General features: G+C 41.5%; 1 protein-coding gene across 8 annotated transcripts in view; it reads left to right on the forward strand.

The window, feature by feature from the left end:
• The window catches only part of TAF4B (TATA-box binding protein associated factor 4b), a 113,068-nt gene that overhangs the window by 33,527 nt on the left and 53,391 nt on the right, over positions 1 to 26,150 (forward strand). For all 8 annotated transcript variants that reach the window (XR_004243019.1, XR_004243020.1, XM_032123984.1 and 5 more), the window contains 9 exons: positions 674 to 822; positions 1,538 to 1,645; positions 5,797 to 5,964; positions 6,070 to 6,192; positions 8,243 to 8,332; positions 11,463 to 12,041; positions 18,665 to 18,800; positions 19,400 to 19,505; positions 24,567 to 24,736. Coding sequence is in view for 6 of the 8 variants with exons in the window: in XM_032123967.1 (XP_031979858.1) it covers positions 674 to 822; positions 1,538 to 1,645; positions 5,797 to 5,964; positions 6,070 to 6,192; positions 8,243 to 8,332; positions 11,463 to 12,041; positions 18,665 to 18,800; positions 19,400 to 19,505; positions 24,567 to 24,736 (1,629 nt within the window). In the remaining 2 variants the exon portion in view is untranslated. The remainder of the gene's footprint in view (positions 1 to 673; positions 823 to 1,537; positions 1,646 to 5,796; positions 5,965 to 6,069; positions 6,193 to 8,242; positions 8,333 to 11,462; positions 12,042 to 18,664; positions 18,801 to 19,399; positions 19,506 to 24,566; positions 24,737 to 26,150) is intronic.

The following is a 26,150-nucleotide window of genomic DNA, read 5'->3' on the forward strand; positions in this document are numbered from 1 at the left end:
ATTCTTTCCCATTGGTATCTCCCTATTTGGCTGCAAACTGCTTCAATAAAATCATGTGTTTTAATGCTTTTGGACACACCCTTGACAGAGTGACGGTTTCAAATATCTCAGTTTTCATGGGAGACCACTGCCCTCTTGACTGGGGAGGTCTTGATACAGGCAGGTGAGCTCATACTAACCAGGCTTCAGTTCCCACTGCAGTTTCCTCTAAGCTGTGTTTTCATCTCTAAGTATATGCCTAAATGTTCAGAAACTAAAGGGGCAGCCAAATGTGATAGTGGTGATGAATTTTGCAGGTTGAAGAACTGCTTAAAATGAATGTTAAAGTAATCCCTGTATGTGTGTGTATGTTGTGTGTCTGTCTTTTTAATGGTCAAAATATCTTTCTGACTCAAATGATTAACTGCTTTGCAATTTGTATCTTGTATGCACACAGTGTTTCAATGTGGACAGTGGTTAAGTTTTTCTCTTGAATTTAGGAATTCTTTTCTGTCTGAAGATGCATAGTAAAGCTGATGTGCACTTAGTTCTTATATTTCTTGGCAGCTGTTCCTTGGAGTCGTAAACTCAATATTACATTATCAGTGTGGTCTAGTTATTTCTTCCATAGAAATACAGAAAAGCCATGATATAACTTAAATTCTAACAGTTTGAATGGGTTTTTTTACAACAGGAACTGTTCTCATCAGAAGCAGTAATGGCCACCTAATGCTGGTATCTCAACAGGCAACAGCACGAGCACAGAACCAGACACAAAATAACACAAGTGTGAGACCATCTGTGCCGACCAGCACACCTGCAGTCAGAATATGTGCTGTGCAGGTAACTTCTCTCATAACTTCAGTTTGACGTAGCTGTGTGTTTATGTAGTTATAACAGGGTTATGGATGCTTAAATCAGCATTTGAACCCTTTCTGAACAAGGTGATGGTGTTTGGTTTTGCACCAATAAACATCACTATATGCTTTGCTTTCTCTTGGCAAAAAGCTTGCTAGCTGTTACATATGGTAAAGTTCAAATTAATAAGCTCCTCTCTGATGATGATTATGTGAACCATTTTAAGAAAAAAAATGCCAGCCAAAACTGCCTAAATGGTTACTGCTAGTATCTAAAACCTTGTGATCCTCTGGTGGGATATTTCTCCAAAGCTGAGTAAAGCTGAGGACCTTTCCCGTGTCCCTAGGATGTTCCTGCTTCACTGAGCTCTGCTTCCATCTTTTGTAGTGTGGTCAGCACATAAGAGTAGGGAGGTACATAAAAGTAACAATTTACGTATTTCTTTTACCATTTTATTCGATTATGCATTGTCTCTAAGTGTCTCTGAACTAGTTGTTGAATATTAAACTGGTAGACAAAGAGCTTTGTTGAGCAGTGTTTCAAGTATATGGGCTGTGTGAATTATGCCTGTATTGTTACTGTAAGAGGATGTGTCTCAGTTTGTATCTGACCCCATCTTCAGTGTCTGTTTTGTCATTGGCTTGTCTGACAACCGTTCTCTGCCCATGTGTAATTATTTTTATTTTTATTTTTTTCAAAGAATTCTGGCACACAGTTAGTAAAGAAAATAGCAGCTGCTCCTGTGAAAACGTTATCTCAAACAACAAATGCCGTGGTCTCTACTATTCAGACACCTGCTGTAATACAGGTACTTTGCAAGCTTTACAGTATGGTGGAATAAGTGACAGAAAGAACTGGAGAAAATACGGATGCATTCTTGTTATTTCTAACTGTAATCTGGTTTTCAATAAGCTTGGTAACCTTTGTCCTCACAATAAATTATTTCCCAAATCTGTTTTTTTAAATGCATAATTTAATTAGGCTTCTGTCAGTGTGTGTCAGATAAGATTATCTCACTACAGTAGAAAGCACATGAACAATGAATAAAATAGATAGTTCAGAGGGCCACTTCCAGTGCTTTTGTACGCTGTGATAGAGCTCCTTCAATCTCTTGCTAAATCTTTTCTGGGAGATGTGCTCCTGTTGGGGTTCCCTGTTTTCTTAGTGGGGAAAAAGGTATACCTGAGGTGATGTTGAGGGGAAAATGAGCTGTCTGCACCAGTCAAGCTGTTTTTCATGTGTATGATTTTTTTTCCCTCATTATAAACTGAAGGAAGGTGAAGACCTGTTCTCTAATTGAGCATGGCAGGATGGGTTCCACAGGTACAACTGTAAATAGGCAGTGGTTGAAAATGCCTCATTATTTTCAGATAGTATTTTTGTCTTATTTCCTAGGTCTTATTTTGCTTTTTCTAGAGAAAAATGTTGTAGTCCTCTTCTGAAGAGGCTTTTATCACCTGTAGAGTGTGAGACTTTTCCTACGTATGGTTCATCCTCTGTTTTTGGGGACCAGACTTCTGGATAAGCATGTGGGATGAAAAGAAAAGTATATTTTTCTTCAGGTAATATGTTCTGTCCTCATAATATGGAGGAGAAATCATGAAGAAGTCTGGTTTGTACCTATATTTTGTGATAGGAGTTTGAAGGAGACTGAGCTGTAGCAGCTGACAAAACACTCAGTAAATGAGCAGGATCAATCATTCAAAAAAACATGTTGGATGTATGTTCTCGACCCTGGGGATGTTTGAAGGATTAGGGGATGTGTTTGCTGACAGTGGTAACAGTCTGACTTACAAGTTCATCCTCCTGCTGTTCTTCTGTATCAGCAGCTGGCCACTACTCACTCTGTGCTCTTTTTTCACTTCCCTCTCACTACAAATGCATAATGTTGGGGCTAAAGTGGAAAACCCAGAGGCCTCTCTTAGTACATTTTCTATTTTGCTTAGAATGGAAGCAGTGTATGCTTTGTGTCTAAGAACAGTAATGGATATTCCTTACTCTTATTTTGGAACACTAGCTTGCAAACGCTGTGTTTGTGATCTCTGCATAGAGGTCTTTAGGCTATAAAAACAATACTCATCCACTGTACTACCCTTGCACTGGGGAAAAGAGATGAAGGTCATCCATCATCTGATGGATGAAGTCGCATGCATCCGCACACTCTCATGTGGATAAACATTGAGATTCATCATTCTATTAACTTCTCTTTTCTTAAACTTACATCTGCTTTTGGCTTGGTTCTTCTGTACTTCTAGTTCAGTTTTGATGTAGTCTGTTGAACTTATGTTCTTCTGAGATACTTAAAGACATAGACATAGAGTATTTTTTTGTAGGCTGGTTTTTTTTCCCTTCCCGCTGTGGAAACTGGAACACTTGTAATGAGCTGTAGGGCTGGATTTAAACAGCAGGAGTAATGACTCTAGGGAAAATTAATAGTGCTGTTTTTGGAGCCTCTCTGTTTTGCAGAGGATTGCAAAGCCCTCTGCACAAGCTCCTTGTACAATGAAGACTAAATAGTTGTAGTGTGGATGCATCTTGCCATGCCATGGTTTGCTCCTCACCCTGGGGTGGGCAAAAGAAGAGTGCTGGAAAGGGAGTCAGTGCAAAAAGTTGATGGATCCGTCTGGGGAAAGGAAGGCAGAGCCCTTGGGTCTGATTTCCTTGGCAGCAATTCATTCATCAGTCTTAAAAGAACTTGTTGATCTTAGTCTGGATAGTTTTCTGAGGTCACAGGAGAGGAGTGTTGGTGTGGAAGTATGCTGTCATCACAGAAAGTGGTGGATAGTGGAGAGGAAATGATCCTTGGCTTGGTTGTGTGTCTTCTATCTTGCGTGACATACAACTTGAAACACTATCTGCAAAACTCTCTGGGTACTGACTGCAGGATTATTATCCTCATCAACAAAAATATTTCCCTTTTTTGACATTCCTGAATGTTTAAGCTCTGAGGTTAGACAAAATTACCAGCCCGTTCTTGTTTTTTACCTGTTTTCCAGATGGGGTAACAAAGCTGCAAAGTGCCTAATTAGCATCATGCTGGGGCACTTTCATTTAGATGCAGAGCACTTCTTCTCTTGAAATGACTTCAAAATATGCAGGATTAATGCCATTTTTTTGTGGCGACTGTTTCTCTGTTGCTCAAAGTGAGAATGAGAATTGTCAGTAGTGAAAAAGGTTGACGGCAGATGACAGAAGTTAATTCCCAAATATTCATTTTCCTGGGAAAAGGGTCCAAAAGACTTCCTGTTGTTTCTTCCCTCAGCTGATAAAATGCAGTTCTAGTCTTGATGTGTAAGCATGCTGGAATTTGCAAGAGATCAGCTCCTGTTTTCGACTTTTAAAAGCCCAGGGCATTGCAACTTGGCAGATCTGCACTTCCGTCTTCCTCCTGCCCATCTGTTTGTGGGATTCTTGTGCCCAGTTTGCCTCCCTGTGGTCTTAGAGCTGTTGAGCCTCATCCTTGGAAGAGGCAGTGGTGGTGGCAAAGATCCTGCAGAGAGCTATTAAAGTGTTACCAACAGTGGGAGCCTAAGCTAGAAAGCTTTTTGGTAGCTGCCTGCTGCTTTCATGTCAAGCTGGCAGCAACTTGGGGAGGGGAGGACACCCACCCAGGAAAAAAAAAAGTAAATATATGACAAAAGTGTTACAGTTTTGCTTTAGCTTTAAGTGTTTGTTCATTAGTTTTCCCTATCCTGAAAAAGTCCTTTTGATATGCTACATGACGTCTGTCCCACTTTTGATTAGTGTTTGTTCCATCCATGGTAGGGCAAGTTAAGACTCCGGTCTTACTGTCTTATGATTAATGCAATTAGCAGGTATTAATTGTGCCTGTTGGACTAAACTGGGGTGCTTAAATGTGTTAAGAGTCAGTGAAAGCCATTACATTGTGCAGATCTGAACCTAGAATTTGGGATACAAAACCAGACTTTCCCTTCCTCTTAAGAGGCTTAGAGGCAAGACTACGCTGCAGTCAAGATTTCGGATGTTAACCTGGAGCTCTTGCTCTTCTGTAACCTGTGGGTTCCCTCTGGCTTTTCAGCTTTTAAGTTGAGAAATCAAAAGTAGTGGGTTTTTTGTATAGGCAGGGTCCTTTATTCGTATTATATTCTGTTGTATCAAATGAGCTGTGTTGGTTTTTTGGGTATGGTTTGTTTGTTTGTTCTCTTTAAAATCTGAAGCAGAAATACTTCAGTTTAGTAGGTTTTAGATTTAGCCAGGTTTGCAAAGAAGGGAGGTGTTTTTTCCTAAACCTTAATTACTCTCCTGTTGCTGGAGCTTATAGTGAGATTTTTAAAAAGAGGTCTCAAAATAACTGAATTTTGTACAGGTTTCTGTCAGGGCAGAGGAGAAAGGGATCCAAATTGCTGCCCACAAGGATAAGGCAGGAAGAACTTTTTAGGTCCATTTGCTGAGCTGGCTGCTTCTGCTGGCGCATGCATCCTTCCAAAGTGGACGTGATATCTTTTGCCTACTCTGTGTGTGATAGGAAAAGCAAGGGATGTTGCAATTGGGAGAGGAGCTTCAGGGCAAGCTTGGAAGATAAATAATCGCTTATGGTTCTGTTTGTCTTCAGAACAGTATCACCTGCCTTAGCCTTGTCCATTAGTCTTGGACTGTAGGAACCTGGCAAAGTTAATATATTGGTTTCTTCAAGACAATTTTACCTTTCTCTCTTCCTTCAAAGTTGCAGGCAGTGCTTTGGTCTGGATGTGCCTTTGTAATTTCTTCCCCCCACCCTTGATTTATAAATAGAATTATGGCTGTGAGGGTACTGTCACTTACTGTATTAAATAGAGCCTCTCAAAGCAAATGAATCTAAGCTCTAAAAGCAAAGAGAAAAGTAGTTTCTTTATGTTTTAAATAGTACTGTGGAAGGAGGTTGCTACCTTATGTGCTAGCAGAATCCAGTATGTTTGTCACGTTGTTCTTTGGTTAAAAAGTGTTAATTTTTCTCTTCAGCCAGCAGCTGCAACAGCTAGTGTTACTACAGTTACTGCTGTAAAGCCTTTGAGTACTGGAACACCTGTAAAATTTCCAGTTACAGGACCACCTGCACAAGCTATCTCCCAAAAGGCAGTCTCTGTGAAAGCAGAGGGCACAACAGTAGCACAGACCAGCGCTTCTACAGTAAGGAAAAAAAAGTTTTTAATTAAAAATTAACATTCTGTATGTTCATCAGAGGTTGAAGAGACAGTGCAACATCTAACAGTCTTCTCTTTATTTCCACACTAGGAGATGCTAGAGAATGTGAAGAAATGCAAGAATTTTCTTGCTACAGTAATAAAATTGGCATCTAGTGGACCTCAAGCCCCTGAAATGGGGCAGAATGTGAAGAATCTGGTGCAAAATCTACTGGTGAGACTTCTTTTTCAAAACAAAGTCTGCATCATTTGTGTATAGATTTTTGACATTTACTTTATCTTGGTTTTGTTCCTTGTCTTTTTTTTTTTTAACAGCTCAGGAATTGGATTTGTGGCTGAGTACATCTGACCCTCATTAAATCTTACATTATAAATTGTATTTTAACTGAATCCCATGCTGTGTTGTTTCCTCCCTCACATTTCTGTTTCATTTTATGCACACAGGTAACTGATAGCAGGAGGTGCTGGTAGTATTACCACAGCTTCTGGGTCTTTTTTTTCATGTTAGTGTAGTTTTGAGTCCTCAGTAGCAAAAATTTGATGTGGAGGTTGCAGTGCAGTGGTAAGTCTGTACTACTGCTTTACTCCAAGGCAGAACTGAGCAGTGGAACAAGCATGACATTATCAATAGCTTTAAACAGTAGGATGGGGAAAACAATGTGGTGGCTGCCAGCCTCTCTCTCTTTGCAGGTGGCTTCCGTATGGTGCTTCGTGCTGTATCCCAGCACAGCTGGGTTTTCCTGGTAACGATTTCTCCTGCCACTTCTTGTCATGGCATTTGACCACTGCTGCTATGTTGTTGTTCCACTGTAGCAGAAGGCTGTGTGCTGGTGGAGGGGGGTGGCTTTGCTCGTGGTACCAAAGGACTTTTCAGTCTAGGAAGGTGTGATGTAGACAGGTGTAATTTCAGAGAGCAGATTGTTTGAGGATGCAGCTGTGCAAAAATCTGATTCCTTAGCCTCTGTCCCTGCTGGACTATGCACCTTCCTTCTGTGGGAAAAATAGAGTTGTTCTTTCTTGTGCTTACATTACTTTTTTTTTAAGAGCAATTGTTAAGAGACATTAATACATTGTTAACTGCACACTTGTTTGCTTTTTGTGGTAGTTTAAAAATCTTCCATCCAGTATGGCTATGATTTAAATGCATGAGAGAAATGAGTGAATTGCAGCTGGGCAGTAAGATGATCCTTAAGGCAGCATTTCATGAAGTGGGTGTCAAGCACCCTGTATGCACTGAGCCATGGTGTGCCAAAACACTTGCATCTGTATCACTGAGACCTCAGTGACCCATATCTGCATCTCAGTGAGATCTAACAGGCAACAGATCAAATGGCTGAATGGGAGAGCTCATGTAAGCTCTGTTTGTCTGCAAATACACAGTCTTTAAAATCCCTGTTCTGGTTATGTAGTAACTTGGAACAATTGCTCCAGAGGCGAATGTGGGTGAGAGGAGTAATTTCTCAGCAGAAGCAGAGATTGGTGCTGCTCTTTGTGTGTCTGTACCTTCTTGGGAGGAGGTCATGTTCCTGATGACTCTGAGAGGGTGAGGAAGGGCAGCAGAGTCTGGGGTTTAGCCCTGTTGTACAAGTGAGGGATCTCAGAAGTTTGCTGCAGCTGTCTAACCCTCCCAAGCCCTTGAGTCAGGTGTTTGTGTTGTGGCAGGGTGGACAGCATTAAGAAAGGAAACAGTACTCTGCAATTCAGAGGACTGTTACCGTGGGGGTATGCAGAAACGATGTTTTGATTGCTTTTGAAAGACTGTGTTAAGTGTTCTGTTTTATTAGCTGTGTATGCATTAGTCTAGAATTGTCTTACAAAAACTGCTACGTTATCATTAGTCTTCAATGCCTCTACGTTTATTTTTATGCAGATAAACTACCTTTACTGAAAGAAGTATTAGTCGTTGATTTAAAAATAAATCTACATAACAATGAGATACTCAAAAGGATCAGTACTGCTTATAAATTTTTTTCTCTCCATTCACTTCAGTGACTGGGTGTGAGCACCTATCCCTGAGTGTGTTAACTGCCTGTAGCTGAAGAAAGCATAAACAACTTGGGTAATCCTGTATGAAAATTACAACATTATTCTATCCTAACTCCCTCTTTTTTGCTTTTCTAAAGAAAGCAGGAAAAAAGCATTTGAGCACTGAAATTGAACAATGTCGTGATAATACAAACTTCCATGACTTTTTTATACATCTAGGAAAAAAAGTGTGGTAGATTCAGTTATAACTTACTATTGTAATTATATTTTCCTCTTAGGAAGCAAAAATTGAACCAGAAGAATTTGCAAAAAAGCTGTACATAGAGCTGAAGTCGTCTCCGCAACCATACTTAGTTCCTTTTCTCAAGGTAAGTGTCTGGTTATGGATATTTGATGTTTAGAAGGAAGGGAGGAGGACCAGAAAAGAAGAGAAAAGAATTGGGGCATTCGGATAGGTATTGGTTCAGGTCAGTTAAGAATGGTGCTTAATGTACCTCTGTGTGACTGTTGTGCTTGGAAAGACAGTTTTTAAGGGGAAGGAGAATTCTTGAGGAGTAGTTAATGCTGTGTTCTTAATATTGTAGAGTAATTGCCCTCTAGGTGTTAGTGGAGACTAGTGTTTTGGAAGCTGTGCATCTATCTACAGTAGAGCAGCTATTTTAAGATGACCTATTACTTTTTCATCAAAATTGTAGCTATTCTAACACAGAAGCTACAACTGTGGCAATGCACAGCTTATGCCATGTTAAAGGTCAAAGAATCTACATAAAGCTATTCATCTTCTGCTGGTTTATGTTTAGCTGGAGGCAGGAAAAATCTCTACCCCTTTCTCCAGAAAGGGTGTGACAAGACTGCTGCAGCTTCGGAAAAGAATCCCAGGAACTCTACTTCCATTCAAGCAAATAATCCTATAAAGGAAAAATGCTTCCTTGAGACTTTCTACCATATGGTATAATGGTATTAACAAGATAAAAATTAGCTGTACAGCAAGGATTAAATCCCAGTGAAAACATGGAAACTACGTTAAATCTACTAAATTGCAATGTACACCATACTCTTAGGCTTGTTAGATCTGTACATTCATTATAGGCATGATGGAGAATAAAGGAAGAACAGTTAAGTCGTAAAGCTGGGACAGAGTTTTTCTGGAGTTTGCCCTTTTCCTTGGTATTTGACAGGCCATATAACAATGCATGTGATAATGTTGATACTGCTCTAGATGGCTGGTGTTAATCTGCTCAAATGTGGGATAAAAATTTTTATTACAGTGGCAACTTTTAAATGCTTTTCTAGCAAGTTTGCCATGGGTCAGAAAGACTACAGTCATCTCTGCAGGACCTTAAGATGAGATGGGAGATTTGATATTAGAAAAAAAAAATTTCACTGTTAGGGTGGTTGGGCATTGGAATAGGTTGCCCAGGGAGGTGGTGCTGTCACCATCCCTGGAGGTGTTTAAGAGGATCTGGTGCTGGGTGATGACGTTTAGGGGTTACAGTGGTTGTGCTGGGCTGATGGTTGGACTTGCTTGTCTTAAAGGTATAAGGTCTCTTCCAACCTGGATGATTCTATGATTCATTAAATTTTCCAATTGGTCATTTATTACCTGTTTAATTTCCTGGAGGCTTCTTAAATGCCCATGCAAAAGCCAGAGAAATAAACAGCTCTCAGAATGGGTTTTCTGCATCCACTGTGGGTCTGGCTGCAGAAGGACCAGGCTGTGAGTACAGGGTCAGTGTGACTGGCACTCAGAAGTGCTCAGCTGTTATAAGAAGCCATCCAACAATGTGAAGAGCTGCTACACTTGATGCAGGGAACTCAGGGCAATTCTGCAGGGGTTAGGTTGGGTTTGTCAGCGTGGGTCAGACCCTCACCTGTCGCAGCAGAGCCCTTGCGTGTTTCTTCTGCAGCATACTGCCAGGTTCAGGTATCATCCTGGCTTGTCTGTTTTGGGCAGTGTCCATCCCCCATAACCCTTGGCATGATGCTCTCTCCCTGTTGCATGCTACATTAACACAGATACACTGTGACTTCAGAAGTGTTGTTCAGACATGGTCAAAGTTAGCTGAGTTTGCAGTGTTGCCAATCCTTTAGAGCATCTTGCACCCACATTGCCTTTTCCTGAAACACTGTAAGGATGTGTGGTTGATACACACAATTAGGTTGATCTGTAACTCTGAGCAGCTGTGACAGGACTGAGTGCCAAATGGAGGATGACTTCAGGAGCACTTCTCTAAGGTGCTGAGTGGATCGGCGCTGGCCTTGTTTGTGGGGTAAATGTTTGCAGCTTGAGTCTGGGAAGAAATGTGATAAGGCTTTTTGCCAATCCACTTTTAGCTAGTGAAGTGGAATTTTAGGGAGGACTCTCTGGAGTCATCTCTTATCTTTGAGCTGCAGCTTTTTGATGAAGCTGAGCATGTGTTTTTGTTTTGTCTGTGCCAAGAGGTGGAAAAGTACAGTGGCTTTGGCTGTGAAGCCTGCTTGATTTTCAAGTCTGCTGGATGCTTTTGGTACATGAATTACATCAGGAGCTAAGCAGCCTTTTAAAAGAAAAAGAAGTGAATGTTAAAAAACAGATGGGCTGCAAAAGGTCCGGTTGTGCAAACAATATGGTTATTTGGTACACTAGCATGTGAGACATGCTCCTTCTGCATGAAGTCCAAAGCAGCAGCACTGTGTTAGGAGCTCTTACAAACTTTAGCTACTGTTAAAGGGGGAGGTAAAAATAAAAGGGTTTTCAAGAATATACAGGTAGCTGCAGAACTGATTTCCCCTGGTTCAGAGCCATGGCAGATTATACACAGTCAGGAAGAAAAATCTGTAGAGAGCTTGAAGATTATTCTGTCCATTAACCTTCTCAAACACAGCTGTAGTAAAAATGAGATGTTGCCAGATTCCTTTACTTTTGTTCTCCTGTTGCCGAGAAGTAGCTGGCTGAAGTTGAGTTGCTGCAGCTCTACAGACATTATTAAAGTGGTATCCCCCCCTAGTGTAGAAACAGCTGTATTGGTATAAAAGTGTTCATGTCTTCAGAGCTTGTTTCTGACTTTATTGGATGATTCGTAGTTCCCTGTCAGATGGGCTCCATGAAATAAACACAGCTGTTCCAATATAGCAGAGTATTTTTGGCAAAACAAAATTCTTTCAGGTAATAAAGCAGTTAAAATCATCTTACTCAGAAACATAAATTCCAAATTGAAAAATCCAAAGAGAAGAACAAAGTTATATGTGAGTTTCCCCATAGATGGGATTCGCTATGCATAGTGTAGCTGTGGTGATGGTTGACCTTTGCTCAGCTGGTGTTGGTGTTTCTTGTCATCTTCACTGAACAGGATTGTCATCAATTTAAGCGTGCCTTAAATTTAGCAAAACTTGTTTGCCATTTATTGTCTTATGAAAAATTTAATTGGAAAACGAGGAAGAGGATTCAGTTACAAATGTATTATTATTATGGAAAACAATGCTGATACTGCATCCAGTGTTTTCTCATTTTTCTTTTAGAAAAGTGTGCTTGCCTTACGGCAACTAATGCCTAATCCTCAGAGCTTTATGCAGCAGTGTATGGAGCAACCAGCTCCAACCCAAGAAGTGATTTCAACTTGTACCTCTGCAGTACCAGCTCCTTCGACAGGAGTGGCAACCTCGGCTGTAGCAGCAACTGCTCTTCCAGTTGTAAAACCCGTGCCTGCCTCTGTAGCAGTCACAGCCCCTCTGGTTATCACCCCAGTCCTTGCCACCACGTCAACAGCAGCTTCTGTGCAGCCCGTGAAGGCTGTTCCTTCCTCTGCAGCGGTGACAGCGTCTCTTGGGCCCGCGGCTTCCATCCTCACCACAACCATGGCACCGTCCGGGCTGACGGCTGTCCAGCCTGGCAAGCCAGTTTTCACCTCTGCAGTGCCAGTGCCCTCTCTCCAGTCTGCAAAGCAAGTGCTGATCTCTACTGCGGCATCTTCAGCAACAGCCCCTCTCCGGCCTCTGAAACCAGTCATTGGAACGCCCCTTGGTGTTAAAACCTCGCAGCCCAACTCCATCGTTGCACAGTCAGTGGGTGCTCAGCAGGTGGTTAAAGTGAAGCAGCTGGTAAGATGGATTCTCTGCTTCTCTGTAACTAACCAGGCTCCTTTACTTTGATGACTCTTGCCATTTAGTAAAGAGGATACCAATTTGGACCTCTGCTTTTTTTTTGTTTGTTTTGTTTGCTTGTTTTTTTCTTTTAGTACATGAAGCTAGTCTGTCTTGAGTTCATCCATTATGTTTGTCAGAGCTTAGAAATACTGAGCTGTTGCTGGAAAGGTGAATCTAAACCCAAGCTGACACCTTGGTCTCTTGCAAGGTATATCAACCACCATTTCACCAGACTGAACATCCATCTTGAGACACAAGGGGAGATGAGATCTAACCCCCCTATGCACACAGCCAGGCTAGGTTGGCACCTGGAAGAAAAGAAAAGGTAGGAAACGCTAGTGTCAGAAAGAGAAACTGCTGATGGGATACTTACATTAGTTGCTCTTCAGTGCCCTGTTAGGGCTGTGCCTCAGCCAGCCATCCGGGATGCCAGTCTTTCTCCCCGGTAGTTCCTGTCCTGAGTACTTTGCAGGCACAGGTGGCTCGATGATGTTCAGTGATGTGTTACCTGAAATGTACAAACTACCGCAAGGAGCTTTTCCAAGCAGAGTTCTGACCTCCGCATTTACTCTAAGACATGTTAATTACAAAGTTGTCCAAAAGTGAGTTTTTTCTATCAGGCCTCATTAGCTAACAAATTCCAGGAGAAATAACTGTCTTATTAAAACAATACCCTCAAAAGCAATGTGTTACATTTTTTTATTCTTGGCACAGGTTAACTTCTTGCTAATGTTAATGTTAAATACCAAGAAACTGTGGATCACAGGTATACCTGAAAGAGCAACTTTGTGAAATAAATTAGGTTTGGCTTATAGGTGTTTAAGATACTGAGTAGCTTGGTGTCTAGCTGATCTACCTGTAAGTAATGCTCTCAAGTATTTTGAGAGAATAGTCTCCCTTTGGCAGATAAAGAATTCAATTCTTGCAAAGGTATTCATTGTAAAGATTGTTTTTCTTTAAAAAGTGGGAAAAACATTAGACTTCCTGTGAAGCTAGATTTAATTTCCACAGATAAAGTAGGACATCTGCTATGGATATTGTGTGTACTTGATTTAACAATGTTCAGACCCCTAAAATGTTTTGGTTTTTTAGTTTCCTTCTTTTCAAAGGGCATAAGGTTGATGTAATAAAAGAATCCTGCATTCTAAATAAAGAGTTTATGCTGTGGTAGCATAAGCTACCATAAGCATGAGCTTTTCACCTTTCCAGACTTGCTTAAAAAGAACAAAACACTCAGCTGTATAGGGTGGATGGGGAGTCCTTTTTCTGAGTGGATTTGGTTAAAAAAAAAAAAAAAAAAAAGAAAAGGCAAAATACCCTCAACCCCAAAACTCCAAAGGAGAGTTATCAAGCGTATGCACTGACAGTCTTGGCTAGTAGTAGCTAAAGCCAAATTGGAAAAGGAGTTGGTACTCATATTGTCTTTGAGGACTAAGTTTTAAATTCCAGCCAGAAGAAAAGAATTTCTTAGGTAGTACACAGGCAGGAGAGCAGTTTGTTGGCTACACAGCAAGTCTTGTAATCCAGGGGAAAGGTTGACCATCTGTACAAATAGGCGAGGAAGCTTAGCTCTACGCAGGGGAGTCAAAACACTTCTTGAATTTGATATTGGTGAACTCAAGAAAGGGCTTCTGCCTCTACACTGCTGCAGTGTGGCAGTCTGCTGCAATTGCTTTTCTTTGCTGTGCCCTACATATATTGAATTGCATACAAAACATGTTTTTATCCTCATTTGGGTAGATCTCAGGCACAGTGATTAAAATACTTGCTCTTCTCAGATACAGTTGAAGGACTGAGTTGACTGCTTCACAGCTTAGCCATATCAGGAGCTTGGTGTTTGTTCAGACAACTTATTAGCACAAAGGACGAGTTAATAGAAGTGGCTGTATCTCTTAGGGCTTCCCTGATGCCTTTCCTTGAAAGGGCAGAGGGTCTATTTTCTCCCATAAGAAAACAAATCTGGACCTGTCCTCCCTAAACAGAAGGGTCCTACTGCCAGCTGAAAAAGGAAGCACATTGCCAGCTGTGCAAATCTGTCCACACAATGCTGCCAGCAATTTTTTTCCCTTTCCAGCCCACAGGGATGTCTGATGCCATACACTCCCTCTCCATGCCCCTTTCTAATTTTGGCCTCTCGTGCTTGAGAGAATTTAAAGCGAACTTTCATGTGCCAGCTCCACTGTAATGTTGGTGGTGCTCAAGAATGCAGTACTGCTATATTCTAATATCAAATTTGTGACTGGATTGATGCAACATGAAACTTTTAATTCCTGTAGCATGATTATCAAAACTCTGTGTGCACATTGAGGGACCTGCTCTTCACAGGTGCTGTTGGGATTGACTGTGTTCCTGTGCTGTGAGAGTTGCACATTTTGAAGGATTTTCTCGTGTGACTTTCTTAATATCACCTCATTTAAGGGTGTTGACTTACAAAAGAAGTTTCATCTTGGAAATAGTTTGTCTTGCTCTAGTATTGCTCTGTCTCTTGTTAAAGCACAATAAATGAAAATTTACATTACCAGCTGCTGGCATCCAGCTGTGAGAAAGCTGCTGTGAGACTACAGCTTTACGTCAAGCATAACCAGCCAGGGGTTTATGGTGTAGTCCCCACACTTACAGTGGCACTCTCTGGAGATTATTTACAATTGAATCAAGGAGTGAAGTGTTTATGCTGTTCCAACTGCTTGTTCTTAGTGAGTTGTTAGTGTCAAGTCCCCTCAGAGCTGAGCTTTTGTGAACAGTCTCCTCTGTTGTTTTTTTTGTCCTGGATATTGCTTTTGCATTCAATTTGTGAGGGTTCCTTCATGAAGCAATACTGCTTGTGTATGATGATACCTCAGCATCCCGCTGCTGATCTCCAGACTTCGTTTTATGAGTCTAAAACAGGTTCAAGTGAGGCTAATCAGTCTCTCTCAGGCAGCCATCTCTCTGTTGTCAGCTGAATGCAGCTGCATTTTTTTTACTTAAGAATGTTGGTGATTTTATTCTGATGTATGTATCAACCTGCTTAACAGGGCACAAGGGAATAGTCCCTTTTCTTTATTACTTCTTGCTGCTAACCTGAAGAAAAGGGGCAATAACTCCTTCTTGCAGATATTACCAATTTTTGTGATGCTTTGTTCTGGCATTGGATCCTTGTTGAAATTTTCAGCATTGTTATTCTCTCCCATTGCAACTCCCAAGGACTTCCAACTTACGTTAGTCTAGAGCTAGAATGGCAAACAGAAAATGGGCTGTACTGCCAACACATCCTTTCTGTTTCTTGGCAATGTAGCCTCCTGCGTTCCTTGACTTACATCCCAGTCTCCACTTAGACCATTGTTGTAACATTTTCTTATTAAAAAAAATGCCCTAGGGTATATTACCGTGTCCCGCAGCCGTAGGGAGGAGGAGAGAAGATCCAGCAGGCAGGAATTGTGCAGCAAGATTGATTTATTTAATTATTTTACAAACTCTTTTATAGACTTTTTTCTTCATAGTCTAATTGGACGAGGATCAGCCACCCCTTGGGGGTGATTGGCTAAAATCCTAAAACATCCATTGTCAAAATATTTTTCGACTATACTACAAACAAGACTTCTTAAGGTTGCAGGTGTTTGGTTGTTTACAGAACTCTGCTACCTCTTCTGTGAGAGAGAAAAGTCTCTCACGGACTTAGGAAATAGCAAGAAAATCCTTTCTAGCAGCATTTTTGTATCCACATTTTCTATCTCTGTTCTTTTGTCTGCTGTACCTCACCCTGGAATGCTTGTTTCCTCTGTGCTGTTCCAGTGTTTTGCGTGCTGAAGATGAAGCATCGTTCTTCCTGGTGATAAGGAGGACCTCTAGGTGTGTGTCAGTGCTAGTGAAGCCTGTGAGTCCAAATTTGTTGGCTCCTCGTTAATTATATAAACACACAAAGGACGCTGTTAACATTGTTCACAACTTGCAGCTTTGGAAGCCGGATCTTTCTGACAGGTCAAACTGAGCTTTGGGAAAAATGCATGGGAGTAAACGTTAGCATCTGTTGTACTCCACGAGGAAGTGCTGCATTTGTGAGCCTCATCTCTGTCTGCAGTCTGTCCCTGTACTCCTGTAGTTCTTTCCTCCTCTGGATCTTAATGTTTCTTCTCAAGAACTATGTCAGGTTTTCAGATACCACTTTCACATCAGTTATTCTATGTTACTGCTGCCCTAGTGCTACCAATATGGGGACGGTTGAGGGAGTATCTTGACTCTGATACACAAAGTACCTCTTTTTGTGAGTGTGTGTTGAGGTTTTAGGAGTTCTCCTTTTGTTTTCTTTTTCTCTTTAAGAATTTTCCCCATACATATTGCCAGGGTGACAAATTACTGGGTGCTTAAGAAGAACAGAAGACCTGGCCACAGGAGGAAGGGTCCAACTGGCTACTCTTTTACATCTGGGGTTTTCTGGTGTAGGGTGGGGGTGCCGAGAGATTTGGACTGGGAAAAAGGGGTTGGGTACAGCCCCTGGCTGGCTGGTTTTCTCTGGGCATTTGGGGAGAGAGGGGCTGCCACCATTGTGGGGGGAGTTTGTGAGCGCTGCAGGCTTCTGCTTTTGGCTGCGTTCCTTCTACCGTGACTGGAGCCCGCTCACTGGAGCGGCTGTTACACCGGGACCCTAACACCCCACCTCACTAAAAGAGGGACCTTTTCACCATCTGCTTGGGTGCCTCACAGAGAAACCCTGGGATTCCCAAGCCCGCCTTTCCCTGCCCTGGTGGGAGCCAGGCTGCGGCTGCCCTGCCCCCGCCCATTGCTTGGAGCCTTCGCTACATTGTAGCCCCGCACACCCTGCCTGCCCAGACCTCCGGGGGTTCCCGCTGCAGCTCCGGAGTTCCATACATCTCATCTGCCACCCGGGATTTGTGCTCGTCCCTGCCGTTCCAGCCTGCTGTTCCCGAGAGTCCGGCCGGACACCGGGATCGGCTGCCCAGGGGTTTGTGAAGCCTTTGTCCCATCCCTTCCCGGGATCCCAGGGCACCGGTGCCGCGTGCTCCCCGAGCTCGCTCCGGAGCGCCCCCTGCAGCCGCGGGGGAACCATCGCACCTGCCCTGCTCACCGGGAGCCGCCAGCGCCCCTGCCGGCTGCGAGCGGAACTGCACCCGAGGGGAAAGGGCCCGACAGCCGAGAAGGCTGGGACTGGGTTTGTGATTGTTCGCTGTTACTGCCAGAGTTATTGCTGTTTGTTTGACTGGTTATACACATACAGATATATAATAGTAAAGAACTGTTACTCCTATTTCCCACATCTTTGCCTGAAAGCCCCTTGATTTCAAAATTATAATAACTCGGAGGGAAGGGGGTTGCATTTTCCATTTCAAGGGAGGCTCCTGCCTTCCTTGGCAGACATCTGTCTTTCAAACCAAGATAGTGTGTCATGCTTATGTTGATGATATTTATTAATAAAGGAGAAGTTAGATGACAGAAGGAGAGAGCCTAATTTCTGAATTATTGTAAATGTCAGTTCTTTAATTACACTTGTGCAGTCTTGCTGTAAAAGCACTCTTTAGACTTTCTGAAGTAAGAATAAAAGTAGTAGAGGAGAAAAATGGCTTCTTGGCCCTGACATTTTCTTCATGTTAGTTTTTTGCTACTAAAAAAGTAGGATTCAATCTGAAGATATTGATCATTTTATGCTTTGGCAAAGTAAGATCTTTCTACGCCCTGTAATCAAGAACTTTTTAAAAGATGTATCCAAGCTGAAGCCCACCTTCTGCTAGCTAGGAGGCTTAGAAGTGAGGTTTTTAGGGATGCTGCAATTTTATTACTTTCTTGCATTTTAATAGCTGCCCCTGAAGAGGAAGGATTAGTATTTATGGGCTGTGCCTGTAAGTCTGTGTTGTGATGACATCGTGCTGTCTGGTTTTGTTTCTTTGAAGAGCCTCTTTAAACAAAACTGTGAACTGCCTTCCTTTTTACCCTTCAGCTATGTACCGATGTCTTTGTGTAGAGGCTCTACTTGCTATAGGTGTTGCTATTTAGTACTTCATGTTCCTGGTAACTGATGTGTTCAGTGTACTTTAGCTTAACACTTCGAAACTCAGCGTCTCAATTTACAATTGATGTTGCAGTTCCAAAAACACATCAGTATTTTTGTAGTGTGTACTCTTTAATTCTTAGCAGAAAGAGTATTTCGTGCAAGACTTTCGTTGTTTTGGTGTTCTCCCTTTTTAACTAGGTGTTCGTGATCCCTACCCTTTTGAAGTTACTGGTAGGCAGACTCACTGTTTAATAGTTAGTCTGCTGAACATCACTTGATATAGAGGCAAGTCTCTCAGTGCAGTGGATTGTGTGATAATTAGTGAAACTTGTCTAATAGGGTTATCAATATAGAGTAGGGGTGAAGGGACTGTTAGAGCTCACTGAACGAGCTTAGCGCTCACCACCACTTGTTAAGATTTCTTGGCATGAAGTTGAAAAAAAAAAGTTTTGTGAGCATGCTGTTTGCTTTAAACTAAAACCTGGACAAGCATACCTGCCCAGTGGCACTTCTGGCTAAATGGAAACATTGATACTGTTTACTTCTCTGCATTTTTAGCTTTTCTCACTCTTGATACTGGATATTCCACTTCCAGGTAGTCCAGCAACCATCAGGAACCATTGTAAAGCAAGTATCCACGCTCCCACAGCCATCAGTGCTCACCCTACAGACATCTGCTGAGAAAAAGATGCTGCTGAATACAGTTGTTCAAACCAACCAGTTTCCTGCAGGTAAAGTGGAGCCTCTTTCATGGAGAAGGGGGAGGACTGCTGGGGCATAGAAGTAGGTGCAGGCTGTTGGTACATTGTGGGAATGCAAGAAGGTGGCTCTCTGTCGGGAGGAACCAGCTCTGTTCGTTAAGTTGAACATCTCTACTGCTTGGAGCTCTGATGAGAAAATCTGTGTCACATCGACTTCTGGCACTTGTTAAGAGCATGTCAATCAAACATTTGCACTTGTTAAAATACTATGGCTAAGCTCCTTGCAGTGAACTTCCTCTAAACTGATGCTTTTGAGAGTTATTTCATGAGACCTTGCTTTTTCCTTCAACAGGTTCAGGTTGATGCACTATAAGAGTGTGTCTCAGCCAGCCAGTTTTCAGTGAGCCATGTCCCTGGTCAGCACAGAGGGGAGGGTGTTTGCTGAGAGTATATGAGGCTTTGGGCCACACAGAACATGTAGAATGTAAGATTCAAGAGTGTCTGGTTTTCAGATGGACCTAAGTAGTTGTTATTGAGTCTGCAGTAGCCTTACCTAGAGGAATGAACTGACTAAACAGTTGTCTTAGCATTTTGCTTTCTACTACAGCATGTTCTTTGTTTTGTTTTAGGTTCCATTCTGAAACAAATTACACTGCCAAGAAATAAAATTCTGTCGCTTCAAGCATCGCCTGTTCAGAAAGTGAAAATGAAAGAGAATGGAGCAACATCCTTCAGGTAGAAATGAGCAATATCAGAAGTTAAGTATAGGAAGGAACAAAAGGAAGAGACAAGTATAGAGGTGGGAATAGAGCCCAAATAAAAGCAACTTTCTTCAGAAGCTTTTTTTCTGATACATGTTTTTCACATTATAATACTCATTGGCAAGGGATAACCTTAAAACTTCTACCTCATAGCAGATGTTAATTATTCTTAGTGTAAGAAAACTGTCTTGGTAAGGTTAGATTTTGTGTCAGTTTTTCACTCATAGTGGAGACATATTGATCTCCATCCTATGAATACAATTACTAATCTAATTATCTTGTATTGAAGTCTCTCAATAGGATTAAAGCAGATAGGACCTCTGCTTTTTGCACATGGTCTGATATCATTGAACTGTTACTTGGACTTGCTTGTAACCTGTCTAAAGCTCTGTGCTGCATTTCAGAATCTTTTACTAGCTTCTCTTACAGGCTCGTTTCTGTGTGTATGGGGAAAAGTCTTCAACTACATCTCTAATAATGATTTCTAGCATATTCTCTAGGCCTTTAGATTGGCAAGAGTGCTTAAAGCTTTTAGTTCGGGCAACTGATAAACTTTTCAAAAGCAGAAATTACTTTTGCAGCTATGAAGTGTGATGTTGGAACAGAGGTACAGACTTCCGTAAGCATTTTTAGTCTTATCACTTCTGAGCAAGTTTGACATTGCTCTTCCAAGGGAAAAAAGAAGACATGATGACACCTCTATGTTGTGACCAGTTAACTTATCATCTCTTGAAAGCTGCAGCTTTGAATGCACTGGTGTAGACAGAGAGCTGCTGCTGTTTACAGTAACATACTACACAGCGAACACTTAAAAACAGTGGTTGCCAGGAGTTGAAATGAAAAGCTCATGTTAAAGCAGTAGGTCTGTTCAGCTGCCTCAAGGTCATATGAAATATACTTCAGAATATAATGTGGGATGTAATCTTGGGTAGTGATGTTAAAAAAAAACAACCCAAAACTTTCATAAATATTGTAATAAAAAAGAGCAACTAACAAACAAACTCATACACAAAAAAACCCCACATTTTTTCTGTGATCTTCCAAATGGAATGTATTAGCTGTCTTACATAAAAAATTTGAATTCTTGAAAGTTGTTCCCTGAATTGTAAATTCTTAGTGTAGGAAAAAACCTGCTTTTACAGTGTGATCCAATAGAGATTTCTCTTCTTGCTTTTGGATTGTGATTTCCAAAGTAGCATAAGCCCGTGAGAATTTAGACAGGAAATCTCTAACTCACCTTAAATTTTCTTTGTAGAGTCTCTTGTCTCTGAAGAATTTGTGTTTGGCTACACCCTCGGTGTTTCTTCTATTCACTGCTATAATTAAACTTTCTGACCTATGATACATCAACTGCTGGTCATGTGTGAGGCAGAGAGAGGCACCACGGCCTGCTTTCAGGTTTTGCGATGGAATTTGTTACGAGCAGAGAGTGTGTCTTGTAACTGATGTGCCTGTACATCAATGGCACTAATGAGAGTGCTCTTACTGTGCACTCTCACTGCAGTGTGTCATCGAGCCTGACTCCCTGCCATGGTGTGACTAGGTTAGGTTAGGATTTGAGAACGTTCTACTCACTAAGCTGTGCTTAATTAGCTGCAATTTAACCTTGTCTGCTCTTTAACGGGCTGGCTTAGGTTGCTTGAGTTAGGCAGTAGAAAAAGTGGTGATTTCCTGCCCCCCAAGGAAACAAACAGAAAAAAACCAACAAAACACAAAGCATTCCAGCCTTCTAGATGTTGTTTCAGCTAAGCATGGACATTGCACTGTGGCATGTTAAGAGATAGTTTGTTCTTAAAAAAAAAATCAAGATTTTTGTAATCCGATCTACATGTTTCTGTAAAGTATATGCTGGAGCACGCTGGGAAAAAAAAAGGTCACATATTTCATCTTCAGATATTTGTTTTGAATTTATTCTGTTTATAATAGAGTTGTTCTCCAAAGTATGTGCAACTTTTTGGCTTGGCTGGAATTGTTCTGTCCTGGGTAGTTGTCAGGGATGGTGCCCAAGGGTTTGGGTTCCGTGTGCCCTTCTAGTTTTTGACTCTTGGATAAAACGGAGTAGAGGAGTTCAGAAGACAAGTGCGGTCGTCAGACACCAGAGGGTGCCACAGACTCACTTTTCAGGCAGCAGAGGCAAATTCATAGATGTGAGGTGCATCTGCATTGCTTGGGCTTCTTTTGCAGTGAATATTCAGTATAAATGTCAAACCTGACCTCATGCAGTGTATCACTCAGAATTCTTGAGTTCTGTTTTCCACAGTCCTAGTAAGCTTAAGTCACTGGAGACTTACAACAGCTGGGTGAGTTTTTCCTGTTGATTTCTGAGTGTGACATGATCAAATGCAAAAAGCATTAAAGGAAGTGGTGCAGAAAAGGGGCTTTATGGAGGGATTGCTGAAAGCGAAAGCAAGTAGATATCCATCAGGAACACCTTCACGTAGTACTTTAAATTTATCACCTTATTAGAATGATTTCTATAGCTTACTGAAAGTACATGATACCTTACTTAAAATGATTGAGATTTGTTTGAACAACAAAAAAAAAGAGTAGTAAAAAGTATGAACTTACCATGTTTTCTGAAACTTTCATTAATCTTTTGTGAGCACTTTCCTAAGGAAATGTAGTGGTAATTTCTTCGGGTTAAGTAAAATAGGTGCGGCAGTATTTTCCTATCTTTTGTCAAAGTTAATGACTCTGAGCTTAATGCAAACTTATGTCTCACAGTGAAAAAACTGGAACTGGTCCTGAAGAAAAGTACAGGTAGAGATGTCTGCGTGCATATAAACTCTTGTATGCTTGCACACACTAGTGGGATTGCATGCATGGAAATAATCACGAAAACAGTAACCTGAAAAAGGCAGGTTATAGAGAAATGAAACTTCTCTATGTAGAAAAATGGATAAATGTGTATTATAGAAGCTTATCTTTTCTTTGCTTAAGCATTTGGAGTATGTGGTCAGATTAAGAGCAAAAATTGTTTCCTGAAACTGCATGCTATGCAGTAGTACCTGGGATGCAAGCATCCTTCCTGGGATTCCATAAACAGTTCCACTGGGGTAATGTCAGGTTCCAGCACTGATAGCTTGTGATGTGTGTTCCTGGTGCTAGCTGTGCTGATTTTGTCAGCAGATCTGTGGCAGTTGCTGTGCTTCAGTGGGATTCTTGTCTCTGCCATCAGCAAAGTCTTCTCTGTAGTGGTCACTAAGAGGAGGAAACTGGAATGTACTTGTGAAGATCAGTTAGCACTCAATTATCATCCTGTGAAGCTTCATTGACACGCTTGTTGAAAGTTCAGGGTCTCTGTTAGACTGGTAGAGCATGAGTATGCACTTGGAGCTGCTCAGTTGCTGGTTGTGAATGGGTAGGAGGAGGGAAGCTGTTCTCCACTGTTGGCTTCAGCTTTGAATTTTAACTGTGGACATAGGTGTTCTGACAGTCCTGGGGTTTAACACTTTTCTTAGCATGATGGATTTGGGGCACACACCTAGCTGGGAAGCTGGTGTGGCTAGTTAGACTTAAAGAGCTGGAGCTGTTTTGAGCATCTGTTGGGTCTCCTTTTCCCTGAACACACATGCCTAGGAACTGCTAGCAATGAGGGCACACAAATGGAAGGAAGGGTGGAAGAAGACTGGACGCAAGGCTGGACTCCTTTTCTGGCCTGGTCTCTTTCCAGAAGTTTGCAGAAGAATTGTGCCACAGAAACGTACTGGAGCCCAAAGGAGAAAATGTATTTATATTTTAAGAAAAACATCCCAACATTTTCTTGTGTCTTTTGAGTATTGCTCAACCTCAACCCCAACTCATGTTCTAGTAACTTCAGCTTCTACCTCTAGTCAGTCAAAAGACAGCCTCCAGGAAATACTTCACCTTAGAACAGGAAATTTCTGGCTAACCCCTTGTTCAAAAGTTATTTAGGCCACACAGTGTTTTCTGAAGGTGAACTTTATCAAACCTTGCCAGAGAATACTTTTCAAGAGGGGTGTGTGTGTTGGTTTTGTTTTCTTTGTTTTCCAAACAGAAGGATGTTCAGATTGAGTGATTTCACTTACCTGTCCTAATGCTGCGGACGTCTGTTTTGGATTGGTCCTAAATCCCTGAAGCCACCATTAGGGCCTTTGTCACACTGTGAAGTAAAAATGCTTTCTCTTGCTGATCTAAGCTTACTTGATATAACTTGGATTGTTTCACTGCCGAAGTAGCAAAAAAACTTTGCCCATACAAGATTCATTCAGTATTTTAACTTAAATGATCTTTAAAAAAAAGCATTAAGCTGAAGCACACAGGCTATTATAGCTCGTGTGCATGATGTTCACCCTAAATATGTAAGATTTGAGTTTTTTATTTGGAACTTGTATTGCAAAGCTGCTACATGAGCCTCCAACTAAGGGTGTTACCAGCTAGAGCTCTGGCGTGGTGCTTCAGAAGCAGTGGCATCTTCCCTGCTGTGTACTTAAGTGTGGTAGGACTGAGCCAAAGGACAAGGTCTGGATTGGCTCTGGTATATAATCAAGGAGTGTTTGTGTCCTGTGTTTTAAGGGAACTCGCTAAAGAAACTGAAGATCAGCTCTGTGCTTATAAGCTTGTGCTTTAAGCTTCAGTTTGCAAGATATGCATCTTGGTTAGAAAATGGGCTTGTTTATAGTCCAGTGAGTCAACGTTCAACTTCATTCCACACTTGCTTCTAGCTGGTGAATTAGTTTCAGAACAAATTTCAGACTGCAAGAGTGGTGGTGCAGGGTTAGTGGTTGTGGGAACTTTTAATCTGGGTTTACCTCAGTCCTAGGTTTCCAAGCTTGCTCAAAATGTCAGTTTCATATAAAGGATTTGCATGCCTAGCAACTGAGGCATTAGCCAAATTAATGCTTCAGAGGCACTTTGCAGAAGTGTGAGAGCTTTTGGGAGCTCCCTGTCCACACCCACACTAAACATCTGTTTTATATAGGGATATGTGAATGTGGCTGCTTGTTGATAGTCAAGATTTTTTCTTTGTGTCTGTTCTGAACAAAGCATAAAATGTTGGTCTCCTCTTTTGTAGAAATGAAGATGATATAAATGATGTGACTTCTATGGCTGGAGTTAATCTCAGTGAGGAGAATGCGTGCATTTTGTCAGCAAACTCTGAGCTCATTGGTACAGTGATTCACTCTTGTGCAGATGAACCATTTCTCTCTCCAGAAGCTCTTCAGAGTAAGATCTTGAACATAGGTGAGAACAAAGCACACACAGCAGAAATTACAGATGTAGTGTTTCCTTGCCTCTTTCATCAGCCAGCCTCCAATCTTTGAAGAAGGACCTGGAACTATTAAGACCTACAATCTCAATTCATGTGTTTCTACCAAACAATACTGGGTTTTCACTTCCCCTTCTAGGAAACAACTCTCCTTTAAGGTTTTCTTTACATGGAAACTGTCTGAAGCACAACCAAAAAAAAAGAAACCGATGCCACTTTAACACATGAGAAGTGAGCAACTTTCTTACTCTTATACCTAATGCAACACTAAATCACCCTAAAGATGCTAGTGTCAAAACACTTAAATGTGGTTTTCTATCTTGGCAGCTTCTAACTTGATGTATTACACTGTGTTAAACTTCCCTAACAGTTTTTGCATTCCTCAGCCTGTATATGTACTCTGTTGACTAACATTAGGAAGAAGTTTCAAACTCCAATGCACGCAGAGCAGCCCTTTGTTTATGACTCCCTCCATGGAAAAAAATTTCTGTTAATTTTATACAAAAGAGATGTTGAAGCTGTTTGTCTGTACAGTGAATAGTACTGTGGAATGCCTGTGTTACAAGAAGTTTGTAGTGTAGGCATCATTTCAGCTGTTACCTTCTGAGCAAAGTAATAACTGTTGCTTAGCAATGTGGTATTATGTCAGAGCAGGGAGCATGCATTTGTGTAGCAGCACGCTGGCTGGTCCCACCGCCTTCGACGGCAAACTCGATGCGTGTTGCTCAGCTCCTTGCTCGTGCCCTCTGCCCGGTACTTGCTGTACTGGAACACTGAGTTTTACAGCTGACCATCCAGGAAAGCCTGAATGTGCAGTCACAATCTTGTCACAGTGGCTTAACCACGTGTTCACACACAAGTGGTTCTTAGTCCAGAGTAAGCAGGTAGCCTGTGACAAGCATGTAACTTGCAAGTGCTACCTGCAACCTTGGTGCTCCTGCACCATTAGCCAGATGTGTCATCTCGAGCTGTAGAGGGCATAGTAAGTGCTGTGTTTCTAGTCATGAAGGGAAAATACACGTCAGAACTGGTGCCTAGAAGATTTTCTCAAAATTCATGAGAGGATTAATCAGTCACTTGTGGGAAGTGGATATAAGGAAAAGTAAAGAGCTCTGCAAAAACAGGGAGAGTATTTCTAGAATAATTTGTTGGTTGTGGGTGTAAATACAATTTGTTGAAAGACAGAAAATAAAAGCCTGGCTGCTTCATAGCTAGAATGGTAGTTGTTCCAAATTAATAATAATAATGATAATAGCAATAATTCATGTCATAAATGAAAAGTGCTTGTTTGCAAGGAAAGGAATACTGCCAGGGAGTAGAGCAATTCAGAAAGTGAACATGTCTGCTTTTGAACCGAGCCATTTTTTGGATTAAGAAGGGGGGGTGGGG

Source organism: Corvus moneduloides, chromosome 1, assembly GCF_009650955.1.
Source record: "Corvus moneduloides isolate bCorMon1 chromosome 1, bCorMon1.pri, whole genome shotgun sequence".
Lineage (NCBI taxonomy): Eukaryota > Metazoa > Chordata > Aves > Passeriformes > Corvidae > Corvus > Corvus moneduloides.